The 25,195-nt window shown below is 39.3% G+C and overlaps 1 protein-coding gene across 1 annotated transcript in view; it reads left to right on the top strand.

Annotated features, from left to right (window-relative positions):
- Positions 1-811: 811 nt before the first annotated feature.
- LOC128705131 (kinetochore protein NDC80 homolog) overlaps positions 812-25,195 on the top strand; it is a gene marked incomplete at its 5' end in the record, with an annotated part of 74,970 nt that continues 50,586 nt past the window's right edge. The window contains 3 exon segments of the mRNA XM_070082267.1: positions 812-961; positions 7,094-7,219; positions 9,612-9,758. Of these exon segments, the coding sequence (XP_069938368.1) occupies positions 812-961; positions 7,094-7,219; positions 9,612-9,758 (423 nt within the window).

Below are 25,195 nucleotides of genomic sequence, written 5' to 3' on the forward strand. Positions count from 1 at the left end.
GTGTCATCAGCAAAGAGCAGCTGTGACAACTCCCACTTTGTGTGTGATTCTTTATCTTTTAACTCCACGCCTCTTGCCAAGACCCTCGCATTTACTTCTCTTACAACCCCATCTATAAATATATTAAACAACCACGGTGACATCACACATCCTTGTCTAAGGCCTACTTTTACTGGGAAAAAATTTCCCTCTTTCCTACATACTCTAACTTGAGCCTCACTATCCTCGTAAAAACTCTTCACTGCTTTCAGTAACCTACCTCCTACACCATACACTTGCAACATCTGCCACATTGCCCCCCTATCCACCATGTTATTAATCTATTGTTATTGTAATTATTCTGTTGCATTAAACTTAATATTTCATATGGTAAAATTTTTATTTTTCATACTTTTGGGTGTCTTGCACGGATTAATTTGATTTCCATTAATTCTTATGGGGAAAATTAATTTGACTTTCGATATTTTCGACATTCGATGGCTCTCAGAAATGGATTAATATCGAATGTCGGGGGTCCACTGTATATACACTCCTGGGTTTTCTTCTATTTTCTTACTAGTTGTTTTTGTTTATTTCCTCTTATCTCCATGGGGAAGTGGAACAGAATTCTTCCTGCTTAGACCATGCGTGTCATAAGAGGCAATTAACATGCTGGGAGCAATAGGCTAGTAACCCCTTCTCCTTTATACATTAAAGTTAAAAAGAGAAACTTTTGTTTTTCTTTTTGGGCCACCCTGCCTCATTGGGATATAGCTGGTTTGTTGAAAGAGGATGATTTCAGTACTGTAAAGTAATGATTAATTATCAACAGGAGCATTGCCAAACATTGGAGAAGGCACGTGGTGTGCGGCCTGAAGACTCCCTGCATTTTCAAGAAGAATATGAGCAGCTACAAGAAGAGATAGAAACTCTCAGTAGTGGACCTGAGAGGTTGCAGCAGTTGCAGTCTCAGTACTCACAGGTAAATTTATTAACTACTTGTTGAATGACACAAGTGTCTTTAGAATGTGAAGTATCCATGCTAGGGTTACATTGTTGTAGGCTCTTCTATATATAGTTTTACTGCATTATGTTTACTTCGTTTTTAGATGTTATCTTGAAAAACTATGCTTTGACTTCAGACTTTCAGAAATTAAATACAGTGGTACCTCGAGATACGAACTATTTTCGTTCCAGAAGGCTGTTCGAGTGCTGATACCAAACGAATTTGTTCCCATAAGAAATAATGTAAATTAGATTAGTCTGTTTCAGACCCCCATAAATACACTTAAAAAAGCACTTAACCCTTTGAGGGTTTTCGTCGTACTAGTACGTCTTACGCGTAGGGGTTTTTGACGTACTAGTACGCATAAATTCTAGCGGCCTCAAATCTCGCGCGAAAAGGCTGATAGGCCTAGGTGTGAGAGAATGGGTCTGCGTGGTCAGTGTGCGCGGTAGAAAAAAATCTGGGACCCAGTGGTGCATTGTGGGAATGCCCTCTTAGTAAACAATGTCCACCATGCCTCGCGGTAAGAAGCTCCTCACTCCTCGGCGAATTGGGACACTTTTGTTCCCCAGTGACAGTTCTAATAGTGATGGAAGTGCCAGTGAAGATGAGTTTCGTGGTTTTAGTGAGGTTTTGACCGAAACTAATGACCATAATATCGGTAATAGTGAAGAAAACCCAGACGACCCTCAGCCTTCCACCTCTGGTGCTGGGCCCTCGTGTTCACGTTCAGTTGTTCCAGAACCCAAGAGGAAACTTCTATTTTCCCAAATCCCAGACTCAGATGAGAGCATGGGTGATGATAGTGATAGTGAATATGAACTACAAGCTCTTCAAACTAGTTCCAGTAGTGATAGTGAAGTGCAATATTCCCCAGTGAAGCGTCAGTATATACGACGATATATGCGCTCTGGAAGTGTGCCATATGTTATACCAAGGGGAAGGAGTGTATCTCGGAGTACATCCCGTGGCTGTACAACAGGAACAGACAGTGAAAATGACGAAGATACTGTTGCAATTGGGATGGAAAATGTGCGTGGTGGTAGTGGTGCCGGCGGTGAGGCACCAGCAGTGGGCCATGCTGCCACCCACGCTGCCAGCCACGCCGCTGCCTCAGCTGATCTAGAACAAAGGCCACCATCCCCCACTCCCCCACCACACCAGCCTCCACAACCACAACCTCCACAACCACAACCACCTGTCATTGTCCAGTACCCACCAGCAGACCGCACCTGGGATTGGCAGGAAGCTGTCAATTTTGTTCCAAATCCCCACCAGTTTGATGGCAGCCAAAGTGGAATACGGCCATCTTGTGCACTTGGGAACAATGCCACTGAACTGGAATGTTTCGAGTTATTCTTTGACGAACCACTGATGAAAAGTATTGTCATGGAAAGCAACACATACTACGAGTACACCATGGCAAACACAATACTTTCACCAAAATCACGTCTACACCAATGGAAGGAGGCAACTGTGGCTGAGATGTATCTTTTCTTTGCCACAATAATGCTTATGCCACATGTGTATAAGCACAAAGTGAAATCATACTGGTCAACAGACCCCCTGATTGCAACACCAGGTTTCATTGATATAATGCCAGTGAATCGATTTGTGCTAATGTTACGTATGCTTCACTTCTCAGATAAAACCAGGCCTGACAGAACTGACAGGTTATATAAGATTAGGAATGTGTTTGTGTATCTGAAACAGAAATTCAGTACTCATTTTTATCCCTTCAGGAAGCTTGTAATTGACGAGTCTTTGATTCTGTTCAAAGGAAGACTCTCTTTCAAGCAGTACATACCAAGCAAGAGGAAACGCTTTGGTATAAAGTTGTTTGTGCTTTGTGATTGTTACAGTGGTCTGGTATTGGATATTATTGTGTACACTGGAAGTTATACATTGCAAAATACCAGGAAGTTATTGGGCATCTCAGGTGATGTGGTTCGAACAATGATAGAACCATACCTTGGTAAGGGGCATATATTATATACAGATAACTGGTACACAAGCCCCTCACTCAGTGATTTTTTGTGAGTGAACATGACAGATGTGTGTGGCACAGTGCGTGCAAATCGAAAACATATGCCCAGGTTTGATGCTGGCACTCGCAGAGGTGAGGTGCAGGCGTTTGCTGCCAATGACATCATGGCATTTCGGTGGCATGACAAACGAGATGTCACACTGTTGTCATCAATTCACCCTAATGAAATGGCAGACAGTGGCAGGCAGCATAGAGAGAGAAATGAACCCATTCTAAAACCTGCAGCTGTGATTGATTACACCTTCAACATGCGTTCAGTGGACAAATGTGACATGCAGATTGGGTTTGCTGATTGTGTTCGCAAGAGTTATAAGTGGTACATCAAACTGTTTTTCCATCTTCTGGACATTTCCATGCTCAATGCTTATAATATGTATAAGATGAGCACCAGAAACAAACCACAGTACGGCGAATTCTGTTTGTCTGTCATCAGACAAATAGTATTCAAGTACCAAGGAAATGCACCTGCAATTGACCGCCCACCAAATTATCAACAACTACCTGCTCGTCTGAAGCATGGTGATCACTTCCTGGTAAAACTGCCTGCTACTGCTTTGAAGAAAAAGGCTCAGAAGAGGTGTTACGTCTGTTCACATACAAAAAAACGCCCACGACAACGCAGAGACACTCGTTTTATGTGTGAGGAGTGCAAAACTCCACTGTGCATGACACCATGTTTCAAAGAGTTCCACAGGCTGCAGAACTTCTAGAAACATGTCCTGTGACTGTATATGTGTATATAAAATATAGAAAAATAGTAATAAACAACATTTCATATTGTTTGTTTGTGTAAATATTTTCTGTAAACAAAATAATGACAACAGTGTTTACGCCCTTATTGTGTAGTATTGAAAAAGAAATAACTTACAAAATACTGATCATGTTGGCCTCAGAGGCCATAAAAGTTACTCAGAAAAAGAAAAATTGAAAAAAAATTGAAAATAGTACATAAAAAAGTAAATAGAAAAATACCGGGTGACGGCAGTCGGCGATGTTACCATATGTTGTTCAATTTTGGCAAATTTCACACCTCCATATCTCGGTAAGTATTGACGCTAAAAATTTTTTGTTTAGCCTATAATGTTTAGAAAAAAATACTCTATTTTTTCATAAGAAAAAATAATTTTTTTTTTTTTTTGAAATTTGGCCGACCCTGAGAACGAGTTTCGGAGAGGGCCTGTCGACCCTCAAAGGGTTAAATAAATACAATTACATAATTGTTCAAGTTTTGAGCTGTTCGTTGCCCAGGGTACCACTGTACACATACCATCCGTCTTGCAACCTGCTTGACATACGACCATTCGACTTACGGCTGTGTTTTTTATGCCAAATTTCTGGGAAATAAACAACTGTTTGTGTTGTACACAGTGTTTATCCTAAACCTTACAGTATAAAATACAGTACTACTAGCATAAAAAGTAAAGTAAACAATGAAATACCAAAATAAAACGATAAAATAAAGTCATTACAAAAATGTGATGTTGATATTCAGTAGTAAGGTTCGACTTGTGTTCATTTCGACTTGCAACCGGTTGGTCGGAACCGAACTCGGTCATAAGTCGGATGGTGCTTGTATATGGATGCTGGGTACTAAGCTTGATTTTTGTTGAGCAGGCAGTGTTAGTTTCTAGTTTGATTTGATTTTTGTAGTTATGCTTTGAACAAGCTTTGTCAAGTTACATGGACTCAATACAGCTTGTCATGAGTAAAACTTATAATAAAGACTTGTGTTTATGTAGTGTTTTTACTCATAGCTTTGTATTTTCTGCCATATGTACAGCTTGGTTTGTATGTTTTTGTAATCTAATCATATTTCAACTGACTTGTTCCAAAAAAAAACCTTTTTGTGTACACATATTCACCTACCACCTGACTTACGACCTGCTCAACATACGACCACTTGACTTACGACCATGTTTTGTATGCCAAATTTCTGGGAAATAAACAACTGTTTGTGTTGTACACAGTGTTTATCCTAAACCTTACAGTATAAAATACAGTACTACCACCTTAAAAGGTAAAGTAAAAAATGAAATACCAAAATAAAACAAAAAAAAATCATTACAAAAATGTGATGTTGATATTCAGTAGTAAGGTTTGACATGCGTCCATTTTGACTTACAACCAGTTCGTCGGAACCAAGCTCAGTTGTAAGTCAGATGGTACCTGTATTTCCAAATATAGATGTACTTTGCTGTCTTGCTTGGTCTTTAGTACTATAATATTAAACCCACAAATGCGTGGACTCGTCAGTACTGTTCTAATCTCTGCCCTGTGAGTGAGCAACTTGCTGACAACTTGTGCAATATGAGAAAATTGACAAGGCCTCAAGTGACATGTGGGGAAAATATTAAAGCTTGTTGGGGGTCGTTTTCTTCAATTTGGCAAAATAAACTAAAGCTAGAGAAAAAGATGCCTAATACTGAATGTAACACTGACTGGAATGAAAGTTTAAGAGTAACTTAATAGTACTGTATATAGCAGAAAATTTTCAGCCAGATTTGTGGGAAACTGAGTTACGTTTCTAAAAGTATCCCTTAACCCTTTGAGAGTCCTGTTCCCCCGATCTGAAACTTGTCCACAGGGTCCAGGAATTAAGAATAAAATATTAATTTTTCTTATGAAATGGTAGAGAATCTTTTTCTGAAGGTAATAAAACAAAAAGTATGAAATTTGATGGAAAATTGACTACAAGCTATTGTGAAATTTACTGCATCAGCGATACTTACACATTGGTGATTGTGCCCACTTTGTCCTATTTTAGGCCAATCACATTGTTCCAGTTGACCAAATTCTTTGCTATTTTGCTATATGCCTTCCATTTTAGTGACTGAGCACAAGAAACTGCCCGATCAACTATTTCAGCTACCCAGTAAAGTGATAAGGAATTGATAATTTGTCCAATTTCACACCAGTTTCATAATGTATTCCAGTTTCAAAATAGGGTTCAGAATAAACAGTGCAGGCGTTCCTGGCACTAAAATAACATTTCCTCTGTTAATTAGTTACATTTCCTGGCTTTACCTATGAATTCCATTTTGATGTTTTATTTACACATTGAAGATGTGCTGTTATGCAATACAGCCTCTCCTCTCTTAACAACGTACTCATTTACTGACGCCTCGGACTTACAGTGGGCTCTATGACCAGTATTCATACCTAAATAATGTATATTAGAGCTGATTTCCTCTATTCTGTTTATTTCAGTATACAGTACACATCGGTATAAACATTTAAAAATATACCAGAAATGTTATAAATGGTGCAAAGGTGACATTATAACAGTATCAAAGATAGTGAACACAAACTCGCTACCATTATAGCATGCTCCTCACTTAGCGACAAATTTGTTTAACGACGCGGTCACAGGAACAGAACTCAGTCGTTAAGTGAGGAGAGGCTGTATTGTAATAAATAGCATCATTACCTTCATGAATGCATATTAGACCCACCAGTTGACGTGTATTGGATGCGTGATGTGATTTGTTTATTTAATCTTGAACATCAGGAAAAATCAAACATTTCCCCTAGTTTGAGCTCGGTTTCAAGCTATTTTCACTCCTAAAACCAATGAAATTTATCCCTATTTCTGTAATAGATTTTCCAGTTTATCAAATGAGACCAAGAAACCATGAATAAAAACCATAAAAATAATAACAAAAATACACCACAGTTGCTGTTTTAAACCAAAAACACGATCGAAGTTTTTTCTTCGTTATTCACTGCATGCTGCAGGATTTTTTTTTTGGTACACATTTACCACAGATCCCCACTCTCACATCTAGGCTCAAATTTACCGCTCACAGCTTATGAGTGAACTGAGCTTGCACAGTAGAACGGCACGGGCCAGGGCTTGAAACATGTAGAATAGCATGGACCCTCGAGTGGTTAATTCCATAATATGAAATTTCTTGTTTGGCCTAAATAAATACTAGAAAGGAATAGGATTAACCTCCCTTGAATTTGTTGAACTGTTGGCTAAAACCTAGTAAAAACTAGTGTAATATACTGTTGAGAGTAAAAACTAATTAAATACATCCATGTATATATTGCCTTGACAGATTAAAAGTGACAATGAGAAGATGATTGCGTACTGCCATGAACTACGAGTCCATATCTCTAACAAGGAAAGTGAAAAAGGAAAATTGGAATCTATGCTTTCTGAAAGGAAAGCAGATTTATCAAAGGTATGTCTTATAAAGTTAGCATGTATACTGTACTGCATTTTTAATATACACAACCCTCACACATGTTAGGCATCCTCTCTCTTGCCCTATACTCGGATTCTGTACTTGCCCTGTCACTGCAACAGTGGAGGGATGAAAGCATATGTAGAAAGTGTTGTTAGATACAATGGGACAAAAAGAAAGGGAATGGATGATGGGATGGGAATGGGAGAAGGAAGGAAGGAAAGAGTGGGAAAAGGATAGAAGAAAGAGGAATCCACTACAGGCTAGTACAGTAATTTTTTTTTTTTTTTTTTTTGTAATTAATTAAATTGGGCAAGAAATATTGCTAGGAAATGCATCTCCAATAACAGATCTGGCATCACTGGGACCTGTAGGGTGCTGGATTTGTGATTTTGCTTGATCAGAGTGGTTGGGTTAGAATACACCTAACTCAACAGCTAACCACCTCATCCTACCTTTAAAATACCCCATAAATAATCCCGTAAAACCTGATTAGTGATTGCCGGATCAGTGATGGCTGACTTTTATAACGTGGGCCTCTATGGAAAAATAGGCAGAGTTCAGCATTAGTTACAAATGATTGTCAGGAATGCATCTCCTTGGTAAGTGTAGGATCCTCTGTATAGGTCCATTCAATCTTTGCTAAACTGATTTTCCAATGAATATTGGAGTTTTTTTTTTTTTTCCCAGATTTTGAGAATATCATGTGACCTCTGCATGTTTAGTGCATTTTTAATAAAATAATAATCAGAATATCATCTGAGATGTCTGGTGTTACATAACTTGTAGAGGGTCTCGGCAGCATCTGCATCAGAACTATGGTATCTTGTCACTATACATGCATAGCTTTTTTTTGTTTTGTTTTGTTTTAGTTCTATTTACCCCGAGTTATAATGAGACAATATGTGGTTTATGCCATACACCACATTGTGGCTTAATTTACATGCCAATCTGTACATTTTGGCTAATCATGTTTCTTAAGAGGCCCTGTTAATTTAAATTTTTGTTGAGTCTTCTACAAAAAAAAAAAAAATTAAATTGAACTTTGCTGGATACTTCTTTGGGACTGGCTGTGAAGGGACTTAAGCTTAAAATGAATTCATGGTATGTGCTGAGAAAGCAATGATGGGGAGCAATATATGAGGTCTCATGAAATAGTAATAACACAATTACAAACAAACCACGGAACAGGTGAGATTTGAGCCCATGGTGAGTCGAAAAACTTGCTGACCAGCATATAAACCACTCTGACAACTGGCAGAGTGGCTTATGCACTTGTCTGGAGTTTTAACCCTTTAACTGTGTGACATACTAGTACACAGGTGATGGTACTGTCTGACCTACTAGTACACCGGTGATGGTACTGTCCGACGTGCTAGTACACAGGTGATGGTATTGTCTGACGTACTAGTACGCAGGCGATGGTACTGTCTGACGTGCTAGTGCGCAGGTGATGGTACTCTGATGCACTAGTGTACAGGTGGTAGTACTGTGTCTGACGCACTAGTGCGCAGGTGATAGTACAGTGTTCAATGCACTAGTACACAGGCGGTGGTACTGTGTGATTCGCTAGTACGTAGGTGATGGTACCATATTCGATGCACTAGTACACAGATGATGGTATCGTGTCTGATGTACTGGTACACACCATTTTATGTACCCAACAATTTGCCACCTGCAAGTATTTTTGACATCAGGACAGCTATTTGGGTTTTCTATCTCTATTCATATATTTGAAAAAATATCTGTAGCCAACAGTGTGCACACAATGTATCATGGTTAACTACTGAGGGGATGCCTGTATGCCCAATGTATTAGTAAGCCTTGCTAGCAGGAGTAAACAAAGGAACCAGGAGGTGTTGTTCCACCACCAGCTAACCTATCAGCAAACAGTATGTACAAGTGTTTCAAAGATGACTTATTCAGTCCAAGTTTATTAAAATTTCGTGATACTATTAGTGGAATTCATCCACAAAACACTAGGCATATAACCCGGTAGAGTCAAACAACGTGAATAATTTCCATGTTTTGAGGGGTATTACACTCGAGCAATTGTAATGTTGTAAGTATTCCTTGTGCATAGCATTACAAGACAAAAATGGTAAAAGTCATTCTGTACATACAATACAGATTATTCTAAGTGAAGAAATTTTTGAAGTGCTAAAACACCTCGAAACACATCTGATATAAAATGTAAACATTGCTGGCACTTTAATGCTGCAGTTGCTGATTAGTGATCATTTTTTCACCACCTTCAACATTATAAATTCATATAATTTTGATCAGATTTCACTCATTTTAGTCTTATTCATTTCAAAAAACAAACTCTATTGATCTGTAAAAAAAAAATATAGTAAATTAGAAATTTGCATAAATAACTATTTTCCAGCGCCAAGAAGAAGTAACACGCTTAGAAAATCTTCAAGCACAGCAAGATTTAAGTGCTGAAGAACTAGCACGCTTCAAAAATCATGATAGGAATGTAGCTGCGTTTACTGCACAACTTCAGCAAGAATCCAAGGACCTTAGCACACAGGTAACTCATTTGTTATAATAAATTAAAGAACAGTATTAGTGTTATTCTTTTGCTTTCATTTTAATTTATAGAAACATTAGTCAGGTATCCTTTATCAAGCTGTTTAACATTAAGTGATGTATTCCATCCTCTCATAATCTGTAATCCTCACAACAATTAAATATATTGAATCTTCTCAAAACACTTTGAAACCTCATTGTCTGTAATCATAAGCCAGACTGTATTCTTTGAAAAATTTAAACTCGATGAAGATGTTTATTGTTAAAACCACTTAATACAGTAGGGCCCCACTTATACGGCAGATTAGGTTCCATGCTACTGCTGGAAAGCAGACATTGCAGGAAAACAGAATGCCATTTTTTCCACTTAAAAATGCATATAAACGCCAGATAACACGTTTACACTAACATATACATCTCCCTCAACATTCGCAAGGGTTAGAGGATCAAGAGCCTTGTGAATGTTGAAAAATCGCGAATGTTTGGTGCCCCAGTATATTGTAGGGAAATATCATACAATACTACTACTACTACTTTAACCCTTTCAGGGTTTCTGACGTACTAGTACGGCTTATGCACCAGGGTTATTGACATACTAGAACGCCTAAATTCAAACGCCTTCAAATCTAGTGAGAGAGCTTGTAGGCCTACATATGAAAGAATGGGTCTATGTGGTCAGTGTGCACGGTATAAAAAAAATCCTGCAGCACACAGTGCATAATGAGAAAAAAAAACTCCGACTGTGTTTTTGGTTTAAAACAGCGACTTTGCAGTGTACTTTTGTTTGGTATTTATGGGTGTATTCTAGTTTTCTTGGTCTCATTTTATAGAATGGAAGACATATTACAGAAATTGAGATGATTTTTGATTGGTTTCATAATGAAATTTTTTTTTCATTATTTTTTTTTATTATCACACTGGCCGATTCCCACCAAGGCAGGGTGGCCCGAAAAAGAAAAACTTTCACCGTCATTCACTCCATCACTGTCTTGCCAGAAGGGTGCTTTACACTACAGTTTTTAAACTGCAACATTAACACTACTCCTTCAGAGTGCAGGCACTGTACTTCCCATCTCCAGGACTCAAGTCCGGCCTGCCAATTTCCCTGAATCCCTTCATAAATGTTACTTTGCTCACACTCCAACAGCATGTCAAGTATTAAAAACCACTTGTCTCCATTCACTCCTATCCAACACGCTCACGCATGCCCGATGGAAGTCCAAGCCTCTCGCACACAAAACCTCCTTTACCCCCTCCCTCCAACCTTTCCTAGGCCGACCCCTACCCTGCCTTCCTTCCACTACAGACTGATACACTCTTGAAGTCATTCTGTTTTGCTCCATTCTCTCTACATATCCGAACCGCCTCAACAACCCTTCCGCAGCTCTCTGGACAACAGTTTTGGCAATCCCGCACCTCCTCCTAACTTCCAAACTACGAATTCTCTGCATTATATTCACACCACACATTGCCCTCAGACATGACATCTCCACTGCCTCCAGCCTTCTCCTCGCTGCAACATTCATCACCCATGCTTCACACCCATATAAGAGCATTGGTAAAACTATACTCTCATACATTCCCCTCTTTGCCTCCAGGGACAAAGTTCTGTGTCTCCACAGACTCCTAAGTGCACTGCTCACCCTTTTTCCCTCATCAATTCTATGATTCACCTCATCTTTCATAGGCCCATCTGCTGACACGTCCACTCATAAATATCTGAATACATTCACCTCCTCCATACTCTCTCCCTTCAATCTGATATCCAATCTTTCATCACCTAATCTTTTTGTTATCCTCATAACCTTACTCTTTCCTGTACCTTGAAATTAAGCTCAAAGTAGCAGAAACGTTCAATTTTTACCAAATTTCCAAAGTAAACAAATCATGCCAAGCGTCCAATACACGTCAGCTGGTGAGTCTAATATTCTTTCACAAGTGCACTGATATTATTTATACCATTTCTACACTAATGCAGTAGTCTGCATAACAGTAAATCTTCTATTTTTTGTGAGAATAAAAATTCAAAGTGGAAAGCAAGAGAGAAGTAAGAGGGGCCTTGGGATGTGACTAATGAACAGAGAGAATGTTATTTTAATGCCAGGAATGTCTGCCTTGCTTATTCTGGACCCTATTTGGAAATTGACATCTTCCGAAATTTGTGTGAAATTGGCAAAATTGCCAGTTTCTGACCACTTTATTGGATAGTTGAAATCGGTAAATTGGTGGTTTCTTTTACTCATTCGATAGAAAAAAATGGAGTTCTAGCGAAATAGATATGATTTTTATCGACTAGTACAGTGAAATTGGCCCAAAATAGGGCTAAGAGTGGGCGAAATCGCGGATACGTAAACATCATCGAAACCGCTAACTTCGCGAGAGCATAATTTCGTAAGTTTTCCATCAAATTTCATACTTTTGGTGTCATTATGATCAGGAAAAGATTCTCTATCATTTCATAAGAAAAAAATAATTTTCCTTTTTTTTTCCGAAAAATTTTCGACCTTGAGAACGAGTTTAGGAGAGGGCCTCTCTACCCTGAAAGGGTTGACCTATTGAACCATATACTAGTCCCAGCCCTTTGGTTAAGAAGGTGAGAAAGACTATAGAATTCAAGAAAGAACTCATAGTAGATCATCAGAGTGGAGGAGGAAGAGTGAGGGGAGAATGTGCTGCCTTCTGTGATTCAGTGATTCTTCGATATGTATGATACTAAAGCAGTACTAGCCGATAAAGGGTATAGCACCAGCCAGCGATAAAGTGCAGCATTAACGGTGTAGCAAGTAAGTTTAGCGATTAATCGATAGTAAAAGGGCAGCACGAACCTAACTCCACCAATGTTGTTAGAGTTGTATAGGGTGACTGAAAACACTGCCGTCTGTACCGCCTCTTCTGCCGCTTCCCTCCACCACCACTATGTACGGCATATGCTCTCAGTGGCCCTTATACACCCAACAACACAAAAAAACTTGTTACATACTTAACCCTTTCAGGGTCCAAGGCCCAAATCTGGAGTCACGCACCAGTGTCCAAGAATTTAAAAAAAAAAAATTTGTTATTTTTTCTTATGAAATCGTAGAGAATCTTTTTGTGAAGGTAATAAAACAAAAAGTACGAAATTTGGTGGAAAATTGACGAAATTATGCTCTCGCGAATTTTGATGTGTCAGCGATATTTACGAATCGGCAATTTTGCCGACTTTGACTCCCATTTTAGGCCAATTACATTATTCCAATCAACCAAATTCTTAGCTATTTCACTAGTATTACTTCTATTCTATTGATTGAGCACAAGAAATCGCCAAGTCAACTGTTTCAACTACAAAATAAAGTGATCGGAAATTGTTAATTTGGCCAATTTAACACAAAGTTCAAAATATTCCAATTTCAAAATAGGGTCCAGAATAAACAATGTAGGCATTCCTGGCACTAAACTAACATTTCCTCTGTTCATTAGTTATGTTTTGAGGCTTTACAAATAAATTCCATTTTGATTTTTTATTCACATAATGAATTTTTATTCACACCAAAAAATAGAAGATTTACTGTTATGCAATACTGTAATAATTGTATAAATATCATCACCATATTTGTGAATGCATATTAGACCCACCAGCTGACATGTATTAGATGTGTGAGGTCGTTTGTTTACTCTTGAATATCGGCAAAAATTTAACATTTCCGCTACTTTGAGCTCAGTTTCAAGCCATTTCCAGGGCTAAAACCAATCAAAATCATCTCTATTTCTGTAATATGTCTTCCATTCTATCAAATGAGACCAAGAAATCGCAAATACAACTATAAAAAACATACGAAAAAACACTGCAAAGTTGCTGTTTTAATCGAAAAATCATGATTTCAGTTTTTTCTCTCATTATACACAGTGTGCTGCAGGATCTGTTTTATGTGGTGCACACATACCACATAGATGTATTCTCTCATATCTAGGCCCAAATGTACCACTCACAGTTTATCAGAGTGAGCTGAGCTCATGGCGTAGATCTACGGTTTGGACACTCACCGTAAAGCCGTAGATCTATGGGACGGACCCTGAAAGGGTTAATGACTTATTTTTTTCATTCTAGAATATGCCATGTTTCTTTGTTATTAATATTTATTGTCATATTAGATGAATTGTTATAGATAAATAAGCCGTGGAGTTGATATTAGTTTCATATTGAAGGTCTATCTTGCCCTGTCTCCAAACAAATTCTGCCACCGCCACAATTCCTAACATGTAATGATATATTTTAAATATGATTGGGCGGCTGGGAATTCGCGAATGTTCGAAGCCCGCTAAAGTGGAAAACGTGAATGTTCAGGGGGACCTTTATATTACGGTAGCATTAGAACTAGGCATTAAAGACACTAAAAAGTAAAATACACATACAGTACACCCATTACTTATCGTCAAAAATTGGTTGTCGTATTGTAGGGTGAAGGGTGAGTTTTATTTGTAGGAAGTCAGGTTTGGGATGTATGGTAGCCAGCCTGGTGTGAGAGTACTTGTGGTTGGGGATTTCAATGCTAAAGTGGGTAAAACCTTTGTGGAGGGAGTAGTAGGTAAATTTGGGGTGCCAGGGGTAAATGTAAATGGGGAGCCTTTAATTGAGCTATGTGTAGAAAGAAATTTGGTAATAAGTAATACAATATTTTGAGGAATTGTTAAATGCTGATGAAGATAGGGAAGCTGTGATTTCGTGTATAGGGCAAGGAGGAACAACATCTTGTAGGAGTGACGAAGAGCCAGTTGTGAGTGTGGGGGAAGTTCGTGAGGCAGTAGGTAAAATGAAAGGGGGTAAGGCAGCCGGGATTGATGGGATAAAGATAGAAATGTTAAAAGCAGGTGGGGATATAGTTTTGGAGTGGTTGGTGCAATTATTTAATAAATGTATGGAAGAGGGTAAGGTACCTAGGGATTGGCAGAGCATGCATAGTTCCTTTGTATAAAGGCAAAGGGGATAAAAGAGAGTGCAAAAATTATAGGGGGATAAGTCTGTTGAGTATACCTGGCAAAGTGTATGGTAGAGTTATTATTGAAAGAATTAAGAGTAAGACGGAGAATAGGATAGCAGATGAACAAGGAGGCTTCAGGAAAGGTAGGGGGTGTGTGGACCAGGTGTTTACAGTGAAACATATAAGTGAACAGTATTTAGATAAGGCTAAAGAGGTCTTTGTGGCATTTATGGATTTGGAAAAGGAGTATGACAGGGTGGATAGGGGGGCAATGTGGCAGATGCTGCAGGTGTATGGTGTAGGAGGTAGGTTACTGAAAGCAGTGAAGAGTTTTTACGAGGATAGTGAGGCTCAAGTTAGAGTATGTAGGAAAGAGGGAAATTATTTCGCAGTAAAAGTAGGCCTTAGACAAGGATGTGTGATGTCACCGTGGTTGTTTAATATATTTATAGATGGGGTTGTAAGAGAAGTAAATGCGAGGGTCTTGGCAAGAGGCGTGGAGTTAAAAGATAAAGAATCACACATAAAGTGGGAGTTGTCACATTTGCTCTTTGCTGATGACACTGTGCTCTTGGGAGATTCTGAAGAGAAGTTGCAGAGATTGGTGGATGAATTTGGTAGGGTGTGCAAAAGAAGAAAATTGAAAGTGAATACAGGAAAGAGTAAGGTTATGAGGATAACAAAAAGATTAGGTGATGAAAGACTGGATATCAGATTGGAGGGAGAGAGTATGGAGGAGGTGAATGTATTCAGATATTTGGGAGTGGTCGTGTCAGCAGATGGGTCTATGAAAGATGAGGTGAATCATAGAATTGATGAGGGGAAAAGGGTGAGTGGTGCACTTAGGAGTCTGTGGAGACAAAGAACTTTGTCCTTGGAGGCAAAGAGGGGAATGTATGAGAGTATAGTTTTACCAACGCTCTTATATGGATGTGAAGCATGGGTGATGAATGTTGCAGCGAGGAGAAGGCTGGAGGCAGTGGAGATGTCATGTCTGAGAGCAATGTGTGGTGTGAATATAATGCAGAGAATTCGTAGTTTGGAAGTTAGGAGGAGGTGCGGGTTTATCAAAACTGTTGTCCAGAGCGCTGAGGAACGGTTGTTGAGGTGGTTCGTACATGTGGAGAGAATGGAGCGAAACAGAATAACTTCAAGAGTGTATCAGTCTGTAGTGGAAGGAAGGCGGGGTAGTGGTCGGCCTAGGAAAGGTTGGAGAGAGGGGGTAAAGGAGGTTTTGTGTGCGAGGGGCTTGGACTTCCAGCAGGCATGCATGAGCGTGTTTGATAGGAGTGAATGGAGACAAATGGTTTTTAATACTTGACGTGCTGTTGGAGTGTGAGCAGAGTAACATTTATGAAGGGGTTCAGGGAAACCGGCAGGCCGGACTTGAGTCCTGGAGATGGGAAGTACGGTGCCTGCACTCTGAAGGAGGGGTGTTAATGTTGCAATTTAAAAACTGTAGTGTAAAGCACCCTTCTGGCAAGACAGTGATGGAGTAAATGATGGTGAAAGTTTTTCTTTTTTGGGCCACCCTGCCTTGGTGGGAATCGGCCAGTGTGATAATATAAAAATATAATATAAGTAATACATATTTTATGAAAAAGAGAATAAATAAATATACAAAGTATGATGTAGCACGTAATGAAAGTAGTTTGTTAAATTATGTATTGGTGAATAAAAGGTTAATGGGTAGGCTCCAGGATGTACATGTTTATAGAGGGGCAACTGATATATTGGATCATTATTTAGTTGTAGCTACAGTTAGAGTAAGAGGTAGATGGGACAAGAGGAAGGAGGCAACAACAAGTAGGAGGGAAGTGAAAGTGTATAAACTAAGGGAGGAGGAAGTTCGGGTGAGATATAAGCGACTATTGGCAAAAAGGTGGGCTAGTGCAAAGATGAGTAGTTCGGGGGTTGAAGAGGGTTGGATGAGTTTTAAAAATGTAGTATTAGAATGTGGGGCAGAAGTTTGTGGTTATAGGATGGTGGGGGCAGGAGGAAAGAGGAATGATTGGTGGAATGATGAAGTAAAGGGTGTGATAAAAGAGAGAAAATTAGCTTATGAGAGGTTTTTACAAAGCAGAAGTGTTATAAGAAGAGCAGAGTATATGGAGAGTAAAAGAAAGGTGAAGAGAGTGGTGAGAGAGTGCAAAAGGAGAGCAGATGATAGAGTGGGAGAGGCACTGTCAAGAAATTTTAATGAAAATAAAAAAAAAAAATTGGAGTTAAACAAGTTAAGAAAGCCTAGGGAACGTATGGATTTGTCAGTTAAAAGCAGAGTAGGGGAGTTAGATGGGGAGAGGGAGGTATTAGGTAGATGGCGAGAATATTTTGAGGCACTTAAATGTTGAGGTAGAAAGGGAGGTGGTAATTTCATGTACTGGCCAGGGAGGTATACCATCTTTTAGGAGTGAAGAAGAGCAGAATGTAAGTGGGGGGGGGAGGTATGCGAGGCATTACGTAGAATGAAAGGGGGTAAAGCAGCTGGAACTGATGGGATCATGACAGAAATGTTAAAAGCAGAGGGGGATATAGTGTTGGAGTGGTTGGTACTTTTATTTAATAAATGTATGAAAGAGGGGAAGGTACCTAGGGATTGACGGAGAGCATGTATAGTCCCTTTATATAAAGGGAAGGAGGACAAAAGAGATTGTAAAAATTATAGAGGAATAAGTTTGAGTATACCAGGAAAAGTGTACGGTAGGGTTATTATTGAAAGAATTAGAGGCAAGACAGAATGTAGGATTGCGGATGAGCAAGGACGTTTCAGAGTGGGTAGGGGATGTGTAGATCAAGTGTTTACATTGAAGCATATATGTGAACAGTAATTAGATAAAGGTAGGGAAGTTTTTATTGCATTTATGGATTTAAAAAAGGCATATGATAGTGGATAGGGGAGCAATGTGGCAGATGTTGCAAGTATATGGAATAGGTGGCAAGTTACTAAATGATGTAAAGAGTTTTTATGAGGATAGTGAGGCTCAGGTTAGGGTGTGTAGAAGAGAGGGAGACTACTTCCCTGTAAAAGTAGGTCTTAGACAGGGATGTGTAATGTCACCATGGTTGTTTAACCCTTTGACTGTCGTGGTCGTATATGTACGTCATAGGAGATACCGTGTTTGACGTATCTATATGCATAAATTCTAGCGGCTTCAAATCAAGGAGGAGAAAGCTGGTAGGCCCACATGTGAGAGAATGGGTCTCCATGGTCAGTGTGCACCACATAAAAAAAATCGGGGAGCCAGTGGTGCATTGTGGGAATACCATTTCAGTCGTCCTTTTTCAGCATGTCTAGCGGTAAGAAATATGTGAGTTCCCTGCAAATCTGGGACTCTTCTCTTCCCAAGTGATGCTCTAACACAGATGGAAGTGTCAATGAAGATCAATTTCATGATTTCGAGGAGTTTGAGACCAAAAGCAATGGAGGAGGAGGAAGAGGAGGAGGAAGAGGAGGAATAGGAAGAAGAGGAGGAGGAAGAAGAGGAGGAGGAAGAAGAGGAGGAGGAAGGATGGAGGAAGAGGAAGGAAGGAGGGAGGAGGAAGAAGGAGGGAGGAGGAAGGAGGGAGGAGGAATAAGGAGGGAGGAGGAGGAAGGAGGGAGGGAGGAAGAAGGAGGGAGGAGGAGGAAGGAGGGAGGGAGGAGGAGGAAGGTGGAAGGAGGAGGAGGAAGAAGAATAAGAATAATAATAATAATAATATGTAATAATATGTTCCCTTGAGGCATGAAAACAGTTCACCCCATGACAGTCACAAGATAAGGGGAGATAACATTTGATAAGAGCTGACCTTTGATGAGGGTAAACGAGGGTGGAGGGAGGGGGGCAGCTGTCCATCTGTCAAGAGCCAGGAGGAGGAGGAGGAGGAGGAGGAGGAGGAGGAGAAGATGACGACGAACAAACATTTGTCTGTCTGCCAAACTCCCTGTCTATCCATCTAGCTCTGTCTCAGAGAGAGCCACAAGACTGTCATCATCACGTTTACTCACATCTTCAAGCAGAGTATAGCACTTTGTCTGGATTTTTTGGGTTATCCTAGGTAATTTACACTATGTATAGTTGTATTTATGTGTACCTGTGAGACAGAGAGAGAGAAAGAGAGACAGATTGAAAGAGATAGAATGAGGGAGAAAGATAATTAGATAGAATGGAGGGGGAAGCAGCATCGGACCCCATTGTTTTGACAGGCGGTAGGGGTAGTGACTAATGAGACAATGTCATTTTGACAGCTGCCGACTCCTGACTCAAAACAATTATAAGCCACACACTCGCACACAAGACAAGCTTGCTGAAGGGTGATAATAGGAGTTTTATGAAAGTATCTAGTGACTGTATATGTGTATATATATTATAGAAACCAGAAGCAAGAAGGGAAGGCAGGAATGAAGGAAGGACTAGATGAAAGGAAGGAAAAAAGTAATGAAGGACAGATGAAGGAATGTAGGAAGAGAGGTGGAATGCCCTCCAGGTAGGAAAGGAATGAAGGAAATTAGGAAGGAATGATGACACACGACCATTTACCTAGGATAACTACATAACACAACTGCCTGCTAATACTTTGAAGAAAGCTGCTCAGACGAGGTGTTTTGTCTTTGCACATAAAAAAAAAAATTCAACAAAAATGCACACACACTGATTTTATGTGTGAGAGTGTAAAACACCACTGTGTATGACACCATGTTTTATGTGTGAGAGTGTAAAACACCACTGTGTATGACACCATGTTTTATGTGTGAGGAGTGTAAAACACCACTGTGTATGATACCATGTTTTATGTGTGAGGAGTGTAAAACACCACTGTGTATGACACCATGTTTTATGTGTGAGGAGTGTAAAACACCATTGTGTATGACACCATGTTTTATGTGTGAGGAGTGTAAAACACCATTGTGTATGGCACCATGTTTTATGTGTGAGAGTGTAAAACACCATTGTGTATGACACCATGTTTTATGTGTGAGAGTGTAAAACACCATTGTGTATGACACCATGTTTTATGTGTGAGAGTGTAAAACACCACTGTGTATGACACCATGTTTTATGTGTGAGTGTAAAACACCACTGTGTATGACACCATGTTTTATGTGTGAGTGTAAAACATCACTGTGTATGACACCATGTTTTATGTGTGAGAGTGTAAACCACCACTGTGTATGACACCATGTTTTTTGTTTGAGGAGTGTAAAACACCACTGTGTATGACACTATGTTTTATGTGTGAGAGTGTAAAACACCACTGTGTATGACACCATGTTTTATGTTTGAGGAATGTAAAACACCACTGTGTATGACACCATGTTTTATGTGTGAGTGTAAAACACCACTGTGTATGACACCATGTTTTATGTGTAAGAGTGTAAAACACCACTGTGTATGACACCATGTTTCACAGAGTTCCACAAGCTGCAGAACTTCTAGGAGTATGTTCAGTGACTGTATATTGGTATATATATTATAGAACAATAGTAATAAACAATTTTTTGTATTGTTTGTTTTTGTAAACAAGTTTTGTAAACAATATATTGATAATTATGTTTGTGTGCTTATTGTGTTGTATACAACGAGTGTATATATGTACATTGCACCTTACTTTGGTCTCACAGGCCACATAAGTTATGTGAAAAAATAAAATAGTGAAAAAAACAACAAACCTTCAAATACAAGTAAACTAAAGTTTACCGGGTGAGCGGCAGTCGCCGCTGTTGCCATACGCGGCTCATTTTCTGCAAACTTCATGCCTCTATATCTCGGTAAGTACTGATGGGAAAATTTTTTTTTTGGGACTAAAACAATCAGAAAAATAATCTTAACATTTTCATAAGAAAAAATAATTTTTTTTTTTTTTTTCGAATATTTTGCGACACCAGGAGCAACTTCAGGATTGGGCCCTTCGACAGTCAAAGGGTTAATATTATTTATAGATGGGGTTGTAAAAGAAGTAAATGCTAGGGTGTTTGGGAGAGGGGTGGGATTAAATTATGGGGAATCAAATACAAAATGGGAATTGACAGTTACTTTTTGGTGATGATACTGTGCTTATGGGAGATTCTAAAGAAAAATTGCAAAGGTTAGTGGATGAGTGGGAGTGTGTGTAAAGGTAGAAAGTTGAAAGTGAACATAGAAAAGAGTAAGGTGATGAGGGTATCAAATGATTTAGATAAAGAAAAATTGGATATCAAATTGGAGAGGAGTAGTATGGAAGAAGTGAATGTTTTCAGATACTTGCGAGTTGACGTGGCAGCGGATGGATTTATGAAGGATGAGGTTAATCATAGAATTGATGAAGGAAAAAAGGTGAGTGGTGTGTTGAGGTATATGTGGAGTCAAAAAACGTTATCTACAGAGGAAAGAAGGGAATGTATGAAAGTATAGTAGTACCAACACTTATATGGGTGTGAAGCTTGGGTTGTGAATGCAACAGCGAGGAGGCGGTTGGAGGCAGTGGAGATGTCCTGTCTAAGGGCAGTGTGTGGTGTAAATATTATGCAGAAAATTCGGAGTGTGGAAATTAGGAGAAGGTGTGGAGTTAATAAAAGTATTAGTCAGAGGGCTGAAGAGGGGTTGTTGAGGTGGTTTGGTCATTTAGAGAGAATGGATCAAAGTAGAATGACATGGAGAGCATTTAAATCTGTAGGAGAAAGAAGGCGGGGTAGGGGTCGTCCTCAAAAAGGTTGGAAGGAAGGGGTAAGGGAGGTTTTGTGGGCGAGGGGCTTGGACTTCCAGCAGGCGTGCATGAGCGTGTTCGATAGGAGTGAATGGAGATGATTGGTATTTGGGACTTGATCTGTTGGAGTGTGAGCAGGGTAATATTTAGTGAAGGGATTCAGGGAAACCGGTTATTTTCATATAGCCGGACTTGAGTCCTGGAAATGGGAAGTACAATGCCTGCACTCTAAAGGAGGGGTTTGGGATATTGGCAGTTTGGAGGGATATGTTATGTATCTTTATACATATTTGCTTCTAAACTGTTGTGTTCTAAGCACCTCTGCAAAAACAGTGATTGTGTGAGTGAGGCGAAAGTGTTGAATAATGATGAAAGTATTTTCTTTTTGGGGATTTTCTTTCTTTTTGGGTCACCCTGCCTCGGTGGGAGACGGCCGACTTGTTGAAAAAAAAAAAATTAAAGCACCCCAGAGCAATAAAATACGTAGTATACAGTACATTCATTAACCCTTTGACTGTTTCGGCCATATATACAGTGGACCCTCAGTTTATGCCTTTAATCCGTTCCAGAGAGCTTGCCTTTAACCGATTTAGCCTTTAATTGAATTGATTTTCCCATAAGAAATAATGGAAATCCAGTTAATCCGTTCCAGACAACCAAAAGTATTAACCCTTTCAGGGTTATTGACGTACTGGAATGCCTAAATTCTAGCGCCTTCAAATATAGTGAGAAAGCTGGTAGGCCTACATATGAAAGAATGGGTCTATCTGGTCAGTGTGCACAGTATAAAAAAATCCTGCAGCACACAGCACCAGGTGTTAGATCAACCAGGCTGTGATGGATATGTGAAACGGGCCTCCAGCAGCAACAGCCTGGTTGACCAGGCGAGCACCAGACGAGCCTGGCCCGTGGCTGGGCTCAGAGAGTAGATATACAGTGGAACCTCCTCTTGTGAGTTTAATCCGTTCCATGACCTTGCTCGCAACTGGATTTGCTCGTTTCCAGTCAATTTTCCTCATTTAAATTAATTGAAATGCAATTAATCCATTCCAGTTGAATTCTGAACTTCAGTAATTTCGCTAATATCAACTCTACCGCTTATTTATCTCGCTTCATCTAATATGACATAATAAACAATATAAATAACATAGAAACCTGATATATACTCTAAAATTAATAAAATAAGTCATTCATGTAGTGGTATGGGCGGTGTTGGCGGTGGACGAGAGTTTGTCTGGACACCGGGCAAAATACTTGATGAATAATTTCGCTAATATCATCTATACAGCTTATTTATATATCACAGTTCATCTAATATGACATAACAGACAATATAAATAACATAGAAACACGATATATACTCTAGAATGAATAAAATATGTCATTATGTAACAGGTGGAGGCGGCCACAACCGCTCCCTCTTTGTTGTGGTACACACTGTCATCTAGTGACGGCCTTTTGAAGCCGTCTATTATTATAATTATTATATGTAGTACATTATTATTATATATGTATTATTATATATATATTACACCTACCATCCGACTTACGACCGAGTTTGATTCCGAGAAACTGGTCATGAGTCGAAATGGACGTAAGTCGAACTTTACTACTGAATATCAACATCACGTTTTTGTAATGACCTTATTTTATTGTTTTATTTTGGTATTTCATGTTTTACTTAACTTTTTATGCTGTTAGTACTTCATTTTATACTGTAAGGTTTAGGATAAACACTGTACAACACAAATAGTTGTTTATTTACCAGAAATTTGGCAAAAAAAAACACGGTCGTAAGTCGAGTGGTCGTAAGTCGAGCAGGTCGTAAGTTGGATGGTAGGTGTATTATTATTATTGTATTATACTATTATTATTATTGTTTTTTTTTTTTTCCCCCAACAAGTCGGCCGTCTCCCACCGAGGCAGGGTGACCCAAAAAAGAAAGAAAATACTTTCATCATCATTCAACACTTTCACCACACTCACACATTATCACCGTTTTTGCAGAGGTGCTCAGAATACAACAGTTTAGAAGCATATACGTATAAAGATACACAACATATCCCTCCAAACTGCCAATATCCCAAACCCCTCCTTTAAAGTGCAAGCATTGTACTTCCCATTTCCAGGACTCAAGTCCGACTATATGAAAATAACCGGTTTCCCTGAATCCCTTCACTAAATATTACCCTGCTCACACTCCAACAGATCGTCAGGTCCCAAGTATCATTCGTCTCCATTCACTCCTATCTAACACGCTCATGCACGCTTGCTGGAAGTCCAAGCCCCTCACCCACAAAACCTCGTTTACCCCCTCTTTCCAACCCTTTCGAAGACGACCCCTACCCCTCCTTCCTTCCCCTATAGATTTATATGCTTTCCATGTTATTCTTTGATCCATTCTCTCTAAATGACCAAACCACCTCAACAACCCCTCTTCTGCCCTCTGACTAATGCTCTTATTAACTCCACACCTTCTCCTAATTTCCACACTCCGAATTTTCTGCATAATATTTACACCACACATTGCCCTTAGACAGGACATTTCCACTGCCTCCAACCGTCTCCTCGCTGCTGCATTTACCACCCAAGCTTCACATCCATATAAGAGTGTTGGTACTACTATACTTTCATACATTCCCTTCTTTGCCTCCATAGATAACGTTTTTTGACTCCACATATACCTCAACGCACCACTCACCTTTTTTCCCTCATCAATTCTATGATTAACCTCATCCTTCATAAATCCATCCGCTGACACGTCAACTCCCAAGTATCTGAAAACATTCACTTCTTCCATACTCCTCCTCCCCAATTTGATATCCAATTTTTGTTTATCTAAATCATTTGATACCCTCATCACCTTACTCTTTTCTATGTTCACTTTCAACTTTCTACCTTTACACACATTCTCAAACTCATCCACTAACCTTTGCAATTTTTCTTTAGAATCTCACATAAGCACAGTATCATCAGCAAAAAGTAACTGTGTCAATTCCCATTTTGAATTTGATTCCCCATAATTTAATCCCACCCCTCTCCCGAACACCCTAGCATTTACTTCTTTTACAACCCCATCTATAAATATATTAAACAACCATGGTGACATTACACATCCCTGTCTAAGACCTACTTTTACCGGGAAGTATTCTCCCTCTCTTCTACACACCCTAACCTGAGCCTCACTATCCTCATAAAAACTCTTTACAGCATTTAGTAACTTACCACCCATTCCATATACTTGCAACATCTGCCACATTGCTCCTCTATCCACTCTATCATATGCCTTTTCTAAATCCATAAATGCAATAAAAACTTCCCTACCTTTATCTAAATACTGTTCACATATATGCTTCAATGTAAACACTTGATCTACACATCCCCTACCCACTCTGAAGCCTCCCTGCTCATCTGCAATCCTACATTCTGTCTTATCTCTAATTCTTTCAATTATAACCCTACCGTATACTTTTCCTGGTATACTCAGTAAACTTATTCCTCTAAAATTTTTACAATCTCTTTTGTCCCCTTTTTTTTTTTTATTTTTATTATCACACTGGCCGATTCCCACCAAGGCAGGGTGGCCCGAAAAAGAAAAACTTTCACCATCATTCACTCCATCACTGTCTTGCCAGAAGGGTGCTTTACACTACAGTTTTTAAATTGCAACATTAACACCCCTCCTTCAGAGTGCAGGCACTGTACTTCCCATCTCCAGGACTCAAGTCCGGCCTGCCGGTTTCCCTGAACCCCTTCATAAATGTTACTTTGCTCACACTTCAACAGCACGTCAAGTATTAAAAATCATTTGTCTCCATTCACT

The sequence above is a fragment of the Cherax quadricarinatus genome, chromosome 1, assembly GCF_038502225.1.
Source record: "Cherax quadricarinatus isolate ZL_2023a chromosome 1, ASM3850222v1, whole genome shotgun sequence".
Classification (NCBI taxonomy): Eukaryota; Metazoa; Arthropoda; class Malacostraca; order Decapoda; family Parastacidae; genus Cherax; species Cherax quadricarinatus.